This window comes from Epinephelus lanceolatus, chromosome 12, assembly GCF_041903045.1.
Source record: "Epinephelus lanceolatus isolate andai-2023 chromosome 12, ASM4190304v1, whole genome shotgun sequence".
Lineage (NCBI taxonomy): Eukaryota > Metazoa > Chordata > Actinopteri > Perciformes > Serranidae > Epinephelus > Epinephelus lanceolatus.
In genome coordinates this window covers 12821773-12838892 of record NC_135745.1, presented here as the reverse complement: position 1 = coordinate 12838892, position 17120 = coordinate 12821773, and the positions used below count along the sequence as shown (strand labels likewise).

Genomic DNA, 17120 nt, shown 5'->3' with positions numbered 1-17120 from the left:
CGTATGCTACCTGGCGAGCTACCAGGGCACTCCAAACTGTGCAAATCATTTACTTACAGAACTGCCTTCACCCTCTTGCGTCAACATGTCAATTCCCGCCAGCTGCTCCAGGATCAGGCTGTCGTCCCTCACCTGTATCAGAAAAATGTCAATGAACATGAACACACCTGCTAAAAATGTGTTATCCCCCCTGAATACTGACAGTAATTATTAAGGACTTGATCAGGAGTTCATCTTCCCTTCTTTTGGCAAGCTCATTGTCAGGAAACAAGAACAACTGCTAAAAAGGTTACTTGTGAAAACTCATGTTGCATGTTCCAGAAAAAAATAAGTTGTACAAGTGATAAATGTCTTCATTATATATATTGAAAAAGAAAGCATAAAGACTTTTAGGTGCCTCTGCCTTTAGTTCAGGAAAAACAATCCAAATCCAAATGATCCTAAAACATCAGTGTAACAATGAGCATACCACAAAAATGTACGTATAATGATAAGAATGATGAATTAACTGTCATGTAACAGTAAATAGCAGGCAGTAAATAAGCTTATCTGAAATTCACTCACCTGCTCTGTATTATGGGAGCCCATCTGTCCTGACATCAGGTTCATGTTGCCACCACTGCTGGCCATGTCTCCCAGGTTCATGGTGTTGTTGCTGTTGTACATTCCTCCACTGGGTTGTGTGGAGTACTGGGACTGGGACTGTTGGGGGTACACACTGGGAGGAGGCAAACTTGAATCAGTTAAAATGAGTAATATTCACAAAAAGACTGCAGTCATGATGACGAAAACTTTACACTGATGTTACCTGTTGCTGGTAGAGATGTTGGTAGCTTGGGGCCATCCGTTGAGGTCAGAACCCGGCGGGTAGCCTGGTGCTGTTCTCTGGTTTGGACCCTGGGGCTGGGTTTGGCCCTGGTTCTGTTGCAGCATGGGACTTTGGCCCTGCCCCATCCTGGGGGACAGCAGGGGGCTCTGCGGGGTCGTAGTCCCACATGGAAAACCTGACACTGGATCCTGGTGTTGCTGCTGCTGGCTCATTCCTGGAGATTGGAGCGGTTGAAAGGGTCATAAGCACCATGGGCGGGTACAATAACCAGAGAGGGAACTAACAAGACCCTAATGTCTAAAAACTAACTAGTAGCTTTTACCTGTAGTTAGTATATTACTCTACTCCTACTCTACTCCACCAGACATTACACACAGACAAGACGAATGAGAATGATCTTGCCTCTAAGTCAGAAGAAATAAGGAGATACAATGTCAACCAATAACCTAAAGAGATGACAAGTAAAATATCTGCAACAGCCAGCCTGTCTATCTCTGTCAAATTGCCTTTGGTAAGGAAATTAACTCTTTAATGCCTCAAACTACTGTACAAGACCCTCAGGATCCTATTCTGTCCTCACATCAGAAACTTATAAGCTAAATTTTAAAACAGAAGACACACCAAGTGGACAAATAAAGAAAAGAGAGGGAGAGAAAAGATTTCAGCAGTGCCACCACCAGAGCAATTTCCCTACAAAGTGACCGCATATAGTCTCCTGATTGGTTTATGACAGGGTTAAAATCATGGACAAAGAAAGAAGATGAAGTGTTAATGTGAGCGTAAAAGCAGAAACTCTCAACATTGTTGATTTGCACACAAAAACAAAATCAATGGAAGAAAACATTTTAATCACATGATCCAATCAACTTAAAAAGGACAAATGATTACAACTGAACAAAGATGATTATTTTTGATTGCCGCCACAACAACCAAAAAAGAGTCTACATCGCCCATGAAGCACACACAGACTACAGCGACAGCGCTGCTGTGCTCGAATTATATACCTGAACTGGTGAACTGGTAGGCACTGTGCTGTGATGGAGGACTCATTACCCCGCTGTACTGCCCGCCTACATTTCCCATCATGCCCTGGCTAGCCAGATGATGGCTGGGGGAGAGAGGGGAGGAGAAGGGGCTGGAGGAGCCGGGATGAGGAGGAGGAGGTGGAGGGGGAGAGGGCAGGCTGGTACCGTAGCTGGACGCCGGGTAGGGGAACTGCTGCGGGTTGCCCTGCGGGAGCCGTGGGTTGGTGCCACCCATGGGCATCGGCGTGGGAGCGGCGCCCCCGCTGGGCATGTTGGGTGGCATGTTGATGCCCTGAGTCCGCATCATCATGGCACGCTGCTGGTGCACGTGTTGTTGCTGCTGCTGCTGCTGCTGCTGCTGTTGGCGTTGGCGTAGGTGGTTGCTGAGGTACTCGCGTTGACGCTGGGCCAGCATCTGGGCGTTGAGGGTTCCCTGCAGGAAGAGACAGTGAGGTGACGCTTGCATATAAGAAACCAAGCTGCAAAGAAGACTGTAACTAATATGTGATTAATTTTATTAATACTGTATGTAGTCCACTGTACTTGAAAAAGCAAGAGTCAATGATGGCTACCATACAGAGGTGTAACTTCAACTGCGATGGAGGATATTTAAATTGTGTTAACAAATGAGGTGCAATAAGAGAGTGAGAAGGAGAGATACACACATGCATATATAGACTGACCTGGTTTGGTACATTGGATCTTAGAGGTAGATTCATATTAGACACTCCACTCATCTGGTTCACCATTGGCTGACGGTTCTATGTGGGGGACAGAGTACTTTATTAATCTCAGTGAAAAATGACAGGAGACAGCAACGACCAGTCAGACATAAAGACACATTGAGTTTCAAAACACCCCCTTGACATGTCATGCCAATTTATTAATGTTGAAAAGAGCTTACAGTTAGTCTAAATTTGATCTGGCAGGCTTTTCTAATGAACAGAAAAATCAAACTTTTCGTTTTCTGACCTCTTATGGTGTAGTAATTTATCACACTGATAAATCCAGGTTACTTAACTGCTCCTCCACTGCCTCCAAATTAATTTAGCATGTGTGTGTGTCAGTCCTGCTCAGAGCCAGGCCACTCCTGAAGCACTACTACTGTCATGGTTTGGGTCTCATACTCCTGTGGGGCCACTAATGCTATATGTTTGCAATGATAGCAAATGTAACCATTTCATGAAATGTATTGTACAGTATATTTAAAATGTTGGCCTTAACTGCTTCATACAGCATTGTTTCAGTGTTAAAACCGTCTGTGATACCTTAAATGTCCCATTAATGTGTCTGCAGATGGCAGGGGTTTGTTCTGAGTTTTCTCACAGACTCTGACTTCACCGTTTCCCCACTGGCACAGACAGAAATGTAAAGATGGAAGTGTAAAAATCGTGTCTCGCATCTGAACGTGCTGCTAATCATCAGTGCTATTTTAGGTGTTGTACACAAGCTGTTGTCCCTAAATTCTCCACCAGGTGGCAGTGTAGACTTCATATGCTGTTATTAAATATGATAATATGAGTGTTAAGAGTGAGAAGTCCTTCCCTTGTGGTGAATTTCAAAATTTAGGGCTAAATCACCTTAAGATGAACACTGTGGTATGTATTGGGGTCCTCAGACACAAATGACCTTACATGTCTGCATTTATTCAAACACATTAGAACATAAAGGTCCTCTATGTACAATCACAAAGAGGAACATTATGGGGAAATGGGGTCAGTCACAGAGGCTACAGTCTGTGTATGCAGTCATCTTTATGATTGAGTGTATGAATTGGTGTGCATGTACATGTTATGTGTGTTCTTTGTTAAGTGTCTCAGCAGCAGGGAGTTGCTGATGAAGACAGAAAGCTGAAGCACGTTTGTTCCTTTCTGGCTGCTGCTGTTTAAACTCAGTGAACCCTGTTGGCATTGCGGCATGCTCTGTTGCATCACATGAAATAAGAAAAAAGAGCAAAAGGAGACAGCTTTGTTTTGAATTTGGGTGTCTAAGAAGTCAATGTCTTTTTCATGGAAATGAAGCTCTTGAATGGGGAGGAAAAAAGGATTCCAGGTGTGTCGAGATCCATGAGTAAATTTACTAGAATAGTGTCTATGTACAGAGACAAAGAGAGCCTCACCATAAACATCTGATTTAAATCATACTGACTGATTTAGCTCTAACAGATCACAGCACTCCATAAAGATAAAGCCGTTGATACAAAAGAAAATCAATGTAAAAATGAAAAATGTTCTCTGAGTTGCGCTGGATGTGTTCTTAGACCTTCAATATTTCATCACAACATTTCAATCAGGCTGCATTTGGTTGGTCGGTCGTTAATTTGACTCAACTCACTGCATTAGCTGTGTTGAACCTTCCAATATTTTATGACACACCTCTGCTAGATGACGAGCTACACCACTAGAGTTTTCCTCTTTGTATCCACTTCTCCATAAAGGATACTTGAAACAACTAACAGTGGCCACTGTACGACCAGCAAGTGGTCACTTAGTCACCAAGCATCCAATTTTACCTACTGTGTTGTAATAATAATAATAATAATAATAATAATAATGATAATAAAATTTATTTGAAAAGCGCCTTTCAAAACACTCAAGGTCACTGTACAATAGTAAACAAAGTAATAAATAGCAATAAGGAGAGACAAAAACACAAATGAAACAACACAGGGAAAAAAAGAAAGAAAGAAATGTACAATGTAATCATAGAGAGTATGCTAATATGAACAGGTGAGTTTTGAGTGTGGATTAAAACAGTGGAAGAAAATCAATGTTGCGGGTGTCAGGTGGGAGTGAGTTCCAGAGTTGAGGAGCAGAGCAGCAGAAAGCTCTTGCCAAGTGGAAGGAGATAGATAATGAAGAGAAGGGGCCCCAGGACAGAGCCTTGGTGCACACCTGAAGTAACGGGGGAGGGCTGGGATCTGAAGGACTTGAGTTGAATGAACTAAACTGATTGTAAAAGCATTATGAACTTTGTGGTCAATAAACATCACAAAACAGGAAGAAGAATGAGATTAAATATTTGGTGCCACCTACCAGCTGGGCCTGGAGTCTGTGCTGCAGCTGGAGCCTCAGATTGTTGGGCTGTGGAGGCACTCCTGGATTAGGCCCGCCTGGCCTCATCCCAACCGCTCTGGGCCCAGGCATCCTCATCATTGGGGGGTAACCAGTGGGCGCCATCCTCTGTGGCCCCATGTGGCCGCTCATAGAGGGGCCGTGGAACCCGCCGTCAGGAGGCATGCCGCCATAACCTGGCTGGCCGCCGTAGTGTTGACTGTACAGGAGAGGCTTCATGTTGGCCGTTGGGTCCGAGGAGCCGAGGTACTGGTCCTGGTCTTGCAAAGAACCCTGTGATAAGGGGAGACAGGATATGAGTGAGAGGAAATCAATCAAAAGCTAGTTTTGTTTAGTTTTGTTAATATGCATAAGACAAGTTTTTCCTCAAAATCTCCTGTTGTATTGTGTGTAAATTTTCACAATTACATACAGTCTTTCATATTTAGCTACATATTTAAAAATGAGGCACTGAAATTAACAAGCTATCACACATTGTTTTATAAACACTGAAAATATAAAGAACAGGATTAAAAATGGAGTCCATTAAAATACTTTTCTGTGAGTGAGTTCTTATTGTTCTGCAGACAGATGATTCCTAAAGTCACTTTGAAGGGCCTCACCTGTCCAGCCAGCGTTGGAATACCCAGCATCTTGTCGATCTCCTCCAGACCCTCATAGTCCTTCAACACTGAGCACAGCTGGTTCAGAAGGGCTCCTTCATCTGGCTGGCCCTCGGGCCCTGTTCCACAACACCTCATCCCGTCCTCCTGGGGAACGCTGTACGGTGGCCTGGAAGGTAACTTGGTATTATTGTCACACCACACTCAAGGATCCCGACTGAGCCCAACAGAACTGCTGCTCAAGTCTTATTTTCATTGGCTCTTCTTTTAGGCTTTGGGATGGACTGAATGCCATACCTGCTTTGGTTTCCATAGGGATCCATAGCCATCATTCGGTTTGGCCATGGTGCGGTCTGATTGGGCGGAGGTTGTTGATGAGGGTAGGTGGGGTTTGCCATTTCCATCTCTGAAAGGAAGAAACAGCAAGAATGTCAGATAAGCTTTTCATTTGATTTGATCTGACTTTCTTTCTGTCTTGCTCTTCCTTCTCACCATTGCCCATCATCTGCATGTTGACCATGGCTCTGGATCCAGGCAGGCCTCTAGTAGGCAGCGCAGCATTCATGTTAGGGACCATCCGACTTGGTCCAACCCCTTGGCCCATCATCGGCCCTGCAGTACCCCCTATGGGCCCCTGGGGACCCCAGCCCTGCTGCATAGAGCCCCGCATTGATCCATTACTCAGCATGCCTGATTTGGGGAGAACAGGAATAATCAGATTTTATTTTTCATACAACACAGAGTCTTAAAATCCTATTTTTTGTGTGTTTGTTCAAAAGGTTGCATCAGACTGACAACAGTATTTTACTATTTCTTTTCCTGCCTAACCTGGATTGGCCATTACAGCCTGGTTTGCCATACCTGCATGGGTTGCCATCATGCCTTGCTGCTGTTGCTGCTGGAGTAAGGAGTAGGGACTGTTGTTCCTGTGCTGAGGAGGAAATGGCCTGCCAGCGTTGGGGTTGGGGCCCATACCGCTGTCCAGGGATGAGCTCCTGACTGGAGGGGCACCTCGACACGGCTGGCCTGGCCTGGCACTGTTAAAACCTGCTGAGAGGAAGACGTTTTATCTTGTTGTTATTTGTTATACACAGTGTTGTACATAGCCTTAGACAAAGATATGATAACGAAGGTATCCTTACTCTACGAAAGCTCAGTGAGGCAAGTGAAAAAACAATCTGGTGATTCTTTTTCTAAGTCTGATCTAAATTGTTTTGTCTTCTGTGTTTATAACATAAACAGGTGAAAAAAAAGGTTTTGCCAGGATAATCTTTTAGAGTATTTGGTGTTTTTTGGTGAAAACAGGTAAAACAGTACACTACTATCCCATGTTGTACATTGGAGTAAAAGGATTCATGTTTTCTTTTAAGGTTAGCTTTAAGTTCTCCGTGCACTCTTAATACATCATACATATATTGTATGTTGGCAAGTTATGTAACATCACTGTCATGTCTTTCTTTTGGCTAGAAATGTATTTTAATATGGACTAATCTGCCTTTGAGTCTTAATCAGAACAGGGGTAGTGGTGCACATCAGCCTCTTGTGGCCAAAATGAGTATTCCAACAACAAACACTTGCAAAAATGATTCTGAGCAAAAATAAAGAAAAGAAAAATAAAAGAAAGAAAGAACGAAAGAAAGAAAGAAAGAAATCCTGTACATTTTTTCACATAGCAAAACTTAAATGATGAAAAAAAAGATTATCCTGGCAGAACTCTTTTCACCTGTTCTTAATTCATAAACAAACCAAAAAAAAAATTGATTTAACTTGAAAGAAATGGATCACCTAAATGTTTTGCCCCTCAGTGCCTCCATAATATTCTCACATAGAGATTATAAAGACTTCTTCAATTCCGAACATCTCTAAGAGCCAGAAACCATCAAGTGAACTCTCCAGGCACAAACACACTGTTGCAGACGTACTTGCGGAGCCGATGGAAGGGAAGGCTCTGTGCTGGTTGGGGGGGCTACTGCTGCTGCTGCTGCTTTCTGTCATCTGCAAGATGTCGCTGATGATGCTCTGTTTGTCCACAGAGGAACCAGGTGGCACAGAGGAAGAGGAGGACGAAGAGGAAGCTGGTCTTCTGACTGGTGGCTGGCCTACAAACAGCTGCTGCTGGCCGCCGCTCTGCAGGTCCTCCAGGAGATCCTCCAACTCCAACGTCTGAGATCAAACACAGGGAAAAAACAGGATAAGAACTTCAGAAGTGGCTAGATATCCTGCTTTTTTTATTCTTGAAAAATGTAGATTTCTGTCATAGGATGTGGAGCCTTGAGCCCAGCGTACCACTGAACTTGGCATATGATTTCAACACCTTTTCTGAACCCAAATCCACACAAAGGACTGTCACCGTGCATGTGATCCTTAATTTAAAGCTCATGCAGTATCGTCATGATCAGAGAAAGCTTTATATTTTACTGCTGGGGACAACGTTATATCTAAAACATGCTCTTGCTTTTGAAGACATTTGTGAAGGGTGGATGAGATGAAGGCTCTCTTACATGTAGGTGATGAAACTGACTTTGCCAACAAAGAGCCAGGGAAGCTTTCAGTTCAGGTGCCAACATCAAAAACATCTCAAGTACACTTTGAAGGCTTCAGGTGCTTCAAACTATTTCCAACAAGAAAATATTTCTATCTGTCATATAAAATATGCAATAAAAGTACAATGAGGTAATCTTTGTCTTTATTTTGTTGTTTAATAAACATGCAGATAAAAGAATATGTGGACACAATTAAATGGTACCACGGATAAAGAGCAACACTTACATATAAAAATCAACAAAACTGTGAAAAGAAATTTTCATGTAATGACAACGTGAGATCCAATATTCACATCCGATAGCAACTTTGAAAGAAACCCAAAACCTCCCTTAGTATTGTAATTTAACCTGCCACACACACACACACACACGCACACACACATTTACACACAACACTGACACAAACGGTTTCCTCTGGCCGCTGGCTAATGAATAGAGGAGGAGCTAAAAATAAACTGCCAGCACTAATGAGGTCATGTGTGATGTACAGTAAGACACACAGTCAGTGCTCTGTGTAGCCGGAGTGTATAAGCACACACAAACACACAGACTCGCTGTGAACGCAACATGGCCACACATCAAGGGCATACTTTGAAATGGGGATGTGAGAGACATGGAGCCCCCAACTTTTTAAAATCAAGTTTCTGTTGGACAGGTAAAGGACCTACAGTGTAGCTAGTCTATGTAGAGCTAATATCTCTTATATATACTGTAAATACAATATATTAAATGTCAGATGGCCACAAGAGTGTTTCACAATCGCCCACTGGTTCTCATGTTGTGTCTCAAATCTGACTGTCATTTTATAGCCTACATAAAAAGATGTAACTTTGAAAATTAGCTCACTAACTTTAGCTTTTACTTCTCATGTCTGATACAATATCCGTTAGATAGCAGGAAGCAAGCCTGAAATTTGCAGCAAATAAAAATAAAAATTTGCTTGAAAAACACTGAGGATTGTAGGAGTTAACTTGTGTTTGCAAACACTGTTGTAGTTTCCGACAGCTGCCACTAGATGTTAGTAAAGAGCCACACCCTACTTGTGGTTCCTTTAAAGGCACACATCACCCACAAAATGACCATTTGTATATCAATTAGTCATGCCGTGCTACCTTGGATTGTAAAGAGACTATATTTTTCTTGTGTGCCTCCATGGAAAATGTGCAACATATAAATTTACTGATTGTTTTGGGACCACGTTTTATTACAGCAAAACTATATCACAATATCAATTTTTAAACTCTCAAACAACTCGTGCAGTATAATCCAAGTGTTATTTATCCAGTTGTATGTTCAGTACTTCCCAAACACGTGCCATTTCACTAAAACTTTATGATTTAAAACTGAACTGAAAGTGAAACGTATCTTATTAATTTTGTTTTTTTTTAAACAAAAACGCATGTGTTTGGGAAGTACTGAACATACGACTGGATAAATGAGACTTGTATTAACCTGCATGAGTTGTGTGAATAGATTTTTGATATTGTTTTGCTGTTATAAAACTCAATAAGTCAATATGTTTGCCATTTTCCATGAAGGCATGCGACAAAAACAAAGTTTTCGTCACGAATTCAAGGCAACAGCATGACAGTAATAATAATAATAATAATACATTTTATTTAAAAGGCGCCTTTATAACTCCAAAGGTCACTGTTGCTGCCCTCTGCTGAGCAACCATCATAGGGACGCACAGTGCCTTGATTTTCTGCCAGTTTTAGAGATCAAGGTTCAACTAAATTCCTCTATGCATTGTAGAAAATAATGAAAGCAAAGTCAGATTGAGTAAAAAAAGCACGGGCATGAGAGGATGGGATGAGTTAGAAAACATATACTGTGTTAAACATATTCCTCACTCAGAATCCAGTATATCCAGTAACAGTTTTTTAGAGTGGACATTGCCTTGTGTCTTCACCTATGCTCTATTTATTTTAAACTGCACAATTTGACTGAAAGAAGTGTTAAGTTTTGAAGTTGTAAAACTTAATTTGATGTTGAGTGAGGTCATAGTCTTACTAATACACAAGTAACGCACAGATGTGCTTTTGAGCAGCTGTAAGATGTATTTTAACACACAATTACACACTAAGAAATTATACACACACTGTCACATGCTGGCTTTCTCACACACATACTGTGATACTCATTGGCACAAATATGCTGTAATAGAAATGTTCACACTATGAAATGTACAGTATGTACACAGTCTTGCACAAACACACAATTTGTGACCTGGATACACACTCCTCACATGCTCGTCTGCACTCACCTCTCTACACTCTACAGAAGTAAAGCACACACACACTCTTCCTCATGGTTTTTTAATCTTTAATTTATTCTTTATTTCTTTAATTAAATTCTAATTTTATTCCTAATTTAAAGAAGCTCTATACAACACTAAGAGCATTATTATAGCAGCAACTATTCGCTATGTAAAGATAAAGCAGAGTAATGCTACCTCTGTGTGTGTTAAAATCTGAGCTTCTCTGTAGTTTGTTGTGGTCAGTCAGTCAGACTGTGCATGCTTGTTAATGCATGTCCCTGTGTGTGTATCCCACTGGCTAGCTAATTACTATCGCTCTGCACTGTGCTAAAAAAAAGCATGGCACCCACACCCCAATTCCCCCCAGATCTCTGTCACTACTGTTGCCGTTGTTAGTGCTGTTCACACTGTTGGCACCATTAGCTGCTGGCACCATTAGCTGCTGGCCACTGGCTCAGCTACCTCCATGTTGAGAGCCATGTGCCGACAATCTCTGAATCACGTGTACGTTATGAATATGATATAGAGCTCCTGTAAAGCTCTTGTTTGCAAATGTGCTGTATAATGTTTCATTTGATTTATGCATGCACATAAGAAGACAAACACATGCAAGCTTGCTCGCACTCTTCAGCCCTGTTGACCTTCGTTTCCTGGCTACTTTGTTCTTTGCTTTGTCTTTCTGTTTTTCCTGTTCTGCTCCTTATTCTGGTAAACTGGAATATCGTGTCAACCTCAGATGAAAAAGCACATTCTTGGCACCATCACGACTGGCTTAACAAAGCGTCACCTTATTCTACAAACTACAAATCAAGCCATCCAAGGTGGGAGCTGCTGAATGGCTACCTCCCCTCCAGCAGTGGCCTCCGCTGCCCGGAGGCACAACTACTGGTTGGAGTGACGCCTGAGGATGTGAGACTTTTGAACCTCAGCAGTCCTCCGTCAGCCCCTTCCTGGAACTAACTTCAACTATGTCAGTGCACCTGCGCTTTCAAAAGGAACAACAACACTCTGAACTGACTACACTTTGTTGTGACTAAGCTAAGCAATAATTGTAAGAGGAGCAGTGCTACAGTGTGAAATAAAGGTGCTGCTGAAACCAAGAGTTTGTTTGGGTTTACCACTAAAAATCCAAATGTAGACAACAATGTGTGTGTGCGTTCCCTCTCTCTGGTGCCAGACATCAACCTTTAAACTGTATACACATGTACATTTGCACACACAGTACAACACACACGAACATACCTACCAACTCTATTCCTGAGCATCTTGGGTGTCAAATACAGTCAGACATATACCTGTACAATGTTTCTGAGTTCTAGTTCCTGCACACTCTCTGTTTCCAATTTTCTCACTCACACATGCTTAAGTTTTAACAGTACTCCTCTGCCTTCCTTGCCAGATCATCTTGTGTTTCAGCAAGTGTACTAATTCCTGACAGCCTGCCATTGGCTGCCTAAAGAGGAAATCAACACGCATCCGACAGCATCAAACACCAAGTGTCAAAGCATTCTGCTTCTCACTTGAAGGTGTTTATGGGAGCTGTTAAGTACATACATATGTTAATTTGTTAAGTGGATGGATTTCTTCATTATTTTTATTCACTCGGAAGAGACAGAACTCTTCATGTGTAAGGGAAGGGATTCTGACTGTGATCATAATCTCTAAACAGTTATTGTTATAGACAATACATTTTCAATTATACCAAATAGAGAGAAGCAGCAAATCCATTTGCCCCAACCTGTAAACCAGCAACTGGTTGTCCACTGACAACACTAACCATGAATATTACTGTCAACAACACTGACCTGGTCCGCCATGTTGAAACCCGTCTCCTGTTTCTCTGTCTTTATGTTGGACAGCTTGGGTCCATCACCAGGCTCCATCTTGATGGTTTTATCCAGGATCCCGTTATCGTCCCTATCCAACAGATAGCGAAGCAACGCATTGTCTTTCTTTTTGGGGCTGCCAGGCTCCTGTTTTGTGCAGAGTTCACCTAGGGCAGCCATGTTATCTCCTGAAGCTGACTCAGATGGACCAATGGGGTCTTTTCCGGTAGCCTCGGCCGTTAGCTTGGCCAACTCCACAGGTGAGGTGCTGTTCTGCAGCAACCTGTGGAGAATTTTGTGCTTCTCCTTTAGCGAGCTGGAGTGGTTGTTATGCCCAGCCCCACCCACACCCCCAAGCTGGTCCTTACAGTTCTGGTCATCCCCCAAGGGCGGTGATGAGCAAGGATCAGGGGGCTCTAATTTGGTGGTGAGGAGCTGGAGCAGCTTAGTATGCCCTTTTGTGTTCAGAAGGCGATTTGGGCCGTCGCCAAGCTCCCCTAAGCTTCCATTACCTTCAAAGCTTTCAGGGTCCTCATCTTTCTCCTGCTCACCCTCCTGGTTTGGAGATGACAACAAGTCTTGCTGCTCCCCAAAAGTCCCCAACAAGTCTGCCTCTAAACTGGGATTGTTCTTGGCTTGCTGGCTCCCAGTGCTGCTGCTGTGAAGAGGGCTCTGAAGGCCAATGTGCTTTCTGTCAGGTGACTCCGGATGCTGCCCCTCGGTGAGTCCCTGGGAAACCCTGTGGCCCTGGCTGAAGGCCTGCAGTGCACTAAGGGAATTGAACCCTTGGCTGTTTCCTGTGCTGCTGCATACAGATGCTGGCGAGTGGAGTCCGGCTGCAGGAGAGAAAGAACCAGGGGGATGTTGAGAGAGGTGAGGGCTACTACAGCTGCTGCTAGCCGCCATGCTGGGGCTCTGGCGATGATGAGGAGACAACATGGCGCCCTGGGCCCCTGAGGTGAAGCTGGGGCTACCCTGGGCTGAAGGGCTGCCCAGCTTGAGCGCTTGGCTCTTTTGTGATCCCTGAGGCGTGGGTGCCCGACCCGATACAGCCCCGAAACCACGTCCAGGGGCACTGGAGGCTGTGGCAGAGTGGTGCGTATTGCTGGTGACACTGGCATCAGGAGATGGGGAGGGGCCACTCACACTGGTTGGGGTCATTGGTTTGGCCATGCCCTGGCCACCAGGCATGTCTGCAGTCATGCCACCCATATTTTCTCTAGAAGGATTAGAAAACAGACAAGAATCAGGCCTGCTCAAGGGGAGTGCTGGTTGTACATAGGCAGATCGTATGTGAGAATATGTGCAGATATGTAACTTTTGAAAATTCATACATCTGCACACATTACATACCTAGAAAATGCTGCAGCTTGGTTACAAGGAAAAATGTAGCGAAATAGTTGTAGGTTTATATCATGTCTCAGTGGCCATATGCCGTAGCGATCCTAGACTCTGGGGGCGTCCTGGCAGAGAAGCACATCTGGGCCCTGATGGTTGCGTTGATGGTTACACCTAATGTTGTATGTATGACAGATGCAGGTAGCTGGCTGATTGTCCTGACTTTATCCAGCTGTCATACAGTGGCCAGAAGGGGCCCAGCTTAAGGCCCATTTATGCTCAACCTTAGATAGGTGTACGGACTCTGATGAAGCCTTCTCTCTGTACTCTACGTTCACGTCGTCCGTATTTGTGCACATTTTCAAAAAGCTTACAGATACAGACGAAATTCAGAAGTACCGCCTGAAATCATATAGGCAGTGTGGCATAGTTTAAGCCAGACACAACCATGGGACACGAAGACAATTCAAAAATGGTGAAATTAAACAAATCGTTCATAACGCAAAAAGTTCACATCGCGATGTATTTAATAGACTCAGATACCACTGCTCTCTACGACACTACCTCTGTTAAAAGGTTTGTTATTACAACCTCCTCCACTGTTGCTATGTTTGTTGCTGTAAGAAAGTTTTGACTTAGCCCTCTAGTGGTTGTATCTGTGCCAACATAAAGGATCCATGGAAATATGAGGGCAGTGGTTACAATGTATGAAATGAATTAATCGTACACAGAGGAAGTATGCTGGCGCCTGAAGGTTTCTTGGGGCTGCGGTGGTAAACTGTACAGTGCATTTATGAGAGTTTTAAGGGGGGTTATAATTGTCATTGCAAAAAGTACCAACAAGAGTGGCCATAGGTGGCCACTTTTCCCAAATTATTCGGAGGGCCCCAAACATTTGCCTGGTTTGCCTCACCTCAGTGCTCCCCTGGCCATATGGATATATTGCTTTTACAATGCCATGTTACCTGAGATTTTAGCCATGTTTAGAACAGTTTCTAACTTAGAACAGAAAAAACTAAGATAAGCAGCTGAAAGGTAAACAAAAAAACAACAACAAAATAAGCAAGGAAGTGGACCTGAAGGTTTTTGGGGGGGCAAACTACTGATTCCAGGCTCAAGAACGCTCATACTCAACACTTGACTTGATTTAATGATTGATATAAAACTGTTATATTTCCAAACTTTTATATCCGCCCCTTCGAAACAAGTGACACTAGTTATTAAAAAGCATGACCCAGTATTAAAGCAAACAGTGACATCCTCACTGGTCATTGTCAATAAATATCTAGTAAACTAGCAAAGGGCATTTTGTATTCAGTAAAAAGACCACCACAAAAAGGTTAAGAAACTCACAGTAGAACAGAGAGCAGCTCTTACACAGTGTACATAACTGAGAAAACAGAGTTGTAACAAGGCCTTAAGCTGTAACAGAGAGAAAGCCTTAAACATGGATTGGCTTGAGCTCCACACCAAACACACAAAGCTCTCATTGTGCTGAGTACTGGAGCGATAATTTTCAATGTGAAACTTGTGGAAGTAAAAAAGGCCAAGTTCTCGCCATTGATCCTTGAAAGCTCCGGGTAACAGTCCTGGCATTGTTTTCTGACTGCTGTCCAATTCCTGACTCTGAATGGTCATACTAAAGGCTGGATGCTGTTTGAGTCACAGTCGCTCCCGGTGGTGGGAGGGAGTGATGGAGGTACTGTAGACTGGACTGGCTGGTAGTGCTTGTGTCAGTTTTGTTCTATACATATGGCAGCGGTTCTGAATAAGAGGCTCTTTGTTCTTAATCCACATTGCTGTGTTCCCCCTTTGTCCAAATCAAGAGGAAACCACAAACACTGAGAGAGGACATGTGCTAAACACACAGACTGACAGGGGAAAGAGGAGGAGGGAGATATGCTGCAATTAACGTAAAAGCATTATGTCTAAAATGATAAAGGTGAAAGGTCAGTTTTAAGAAAGGTTAGTTTGGGAAAAAAATTAGATTTTAAAGAGGCACTCCCTGGACCTGATTAATAGGGAGGTATGAAGCTTTTTCTGGACGGACGGCTGCAGGTTTAAGAGAGCGTCATTTAATGTTGCTTTTCAGTTCTATAATTTATGGCCTTGGACCACACAGTACCACCCTCTGTTCTGTTAATGAAAAACATTACCCCCAAGCTATTCTGTGCTACTCCTAAGCTAGACTACTATACTATAAGCGTGTCGAAAGTGTTTCCTCGGTTTAGAATATTTTTCAGGTGACTTTCAGGTGGGTTTGGCAGACTAAAAACTCAAACACAACACCAAACCTTTTTGCTGAAATAGGAGATTCAGCTTAAACTAAGTTCTTGTGTAGGTCAAGGAGGCTCTTATTATAAAGAAATGTTCTAGGCATTAAAGACACAATGGGAAGGAATTATACCTAAGAAGACTGAAGACAAAAAGGTTTGGGACCAGTGGGTGTAGAAAACAGCAGAAAACTTTTATGCAACCTTTTAAAGATGGAATCTCCAACAATCTATAAAGGATTTCAATTAGCTGTTTCTTCTCTATCAGACAGGGCACTAAGGAAAAGGGCTTAGTAAGTCAATTACACTGATACATGCCAGCTCCTAACGATTAAATACAATATTTTAGAAAGAAAGACACTTTGCAGTAGAGACAGAGTGGCTGGTACCTCTGCAGGATGTGCAGGGACATGTAGAGCTGTGGTTCGTTGGTGGCTTGCGATCGGACCAGCTTGCTCTTGGTGTGAGCTGAGACGATGGTCCCGTCTGCTAGGGAGAATCTGTACAGAGGGCTGAGAGCATGGCCGTTTCTCAACACTACAAAGAGAATTACGTAGAGAGAAAATTACACTCCAACATCAACATGATAACACATGACTGACAGCCAGCAAGACAGGATATGATGTGCCTCCAACAAATCGATTCCCCAAAAAATAGAAATTAAGCCTCCATTAGTTCAACAGTCACAGGCTGCAGGTTGAGCTCTATGTTGTCTTACTCACCTTCTTGCTGGTGTTTCTTAGCAAAGGACATCTCCCCGTCATTCTGCAGGTGAAACCTCTGAATGCAACGCCGAACCAGGTCCTCCCAGCCAGGCTTCATGGACGCACGGAGCAGACTGGTATCCAGGGATGTGATCTTACCTGGACAGGTAGAAGACCTGATGTTAGCAGAATACTGTCATGGGGTCCGTCCCAAGTCTCTTATTTTTATAGTGCTACTGCTAGCTCCTCGCTTGAACCGGAAGTCGTTCGAGGTCCGCCATCTTCTAGGCCGTCCCAAGTCTCTTATTTGTGCAGCGAGGAGCTAGCACTAGGAGCTAGCAGCAAGCTTTAAGCAGCTATGAGCTAGGACGGTCGAGAGCTTCCTATCCGGAAGAGTTTTTCAGCTGAACGCCATGACGTATAAATACCCGCCCTCTACATCTGGCACATGTGAACGAGATGGTGGAGAAACAGTACAAGAGTAAGTACCCGTTACATGCATTCTTTGCAATGACTCGCTGACTATGTTGAATGATGGTGAGTTAATCTAATGATAGTGCTCATCACAGTGACAGTGGAATATCAGGGCTACAGACCGTTCTGTAAATGCACAAACTTCGACAAATGACTCAATAACAATGGTATT

General features: G+C 43.3%; 1 protein-coding gene across 12 annotated transcripts in view; it reads right to left on the bottom strand.

The window, feature by feature from the left end:
* LOC117271821 (nuclear receptor coactivator 2-like) overlaps positions 1–17120 on the bottom strand; it is a 65682-nt gene that overhangs the window by 1765 nt on the left and 46797 nt on the right. For 3 of the 12 annotated variants that reach the window (XM_078172964.1, XM_078172969.1, XM_078172965.1), the window contains 14 exons: positions 16493–16633; positions 16160–16307; positions 12139–13378; positions 7453–7693; positions 6359–6580; positions 6023–6220; positions 5828–5936; positions 5531–5699; positions 4890–5201; positions 2538–2615; positions 1834–2287; positions 809–1043; positions 565–733; positions 58–132 (listed from right to left, as the gene is read on the bottom strand). In XM_078172964.1, the coding sequence (XP_078029090.1) occupies positions 58–132; positions 565–733; positions 809–1043; positions 1834–2287; positions 2538–2615; positions 4890–5201; positions 5531–5699; positions 5828–5936; positions 6023–6220; positions 6359–6580; positions 7453–7693; positions 12139–13378; positions 16160–16307; positions 16493–16633 (3791 nt within the window). The remainder of the gene's footprint in view (positions 1–57; positions 133–564; positions 734–808; positions 1044–1833; positions 2288–2537; positions 2616–4889; positions 5202–5530; positions 5700–5827; positions 5937–6022; positions 6221–6358; positions 6581–7452; positions 7694–12138; positions 13379–16159; positions 16308–16492; positions 16634–17120) is intronic. The other 9 variants (XM_078172968.1, XM_078172971.1, XM_078172972.1 and 6 more) reach the window with 8 other exon arrangements.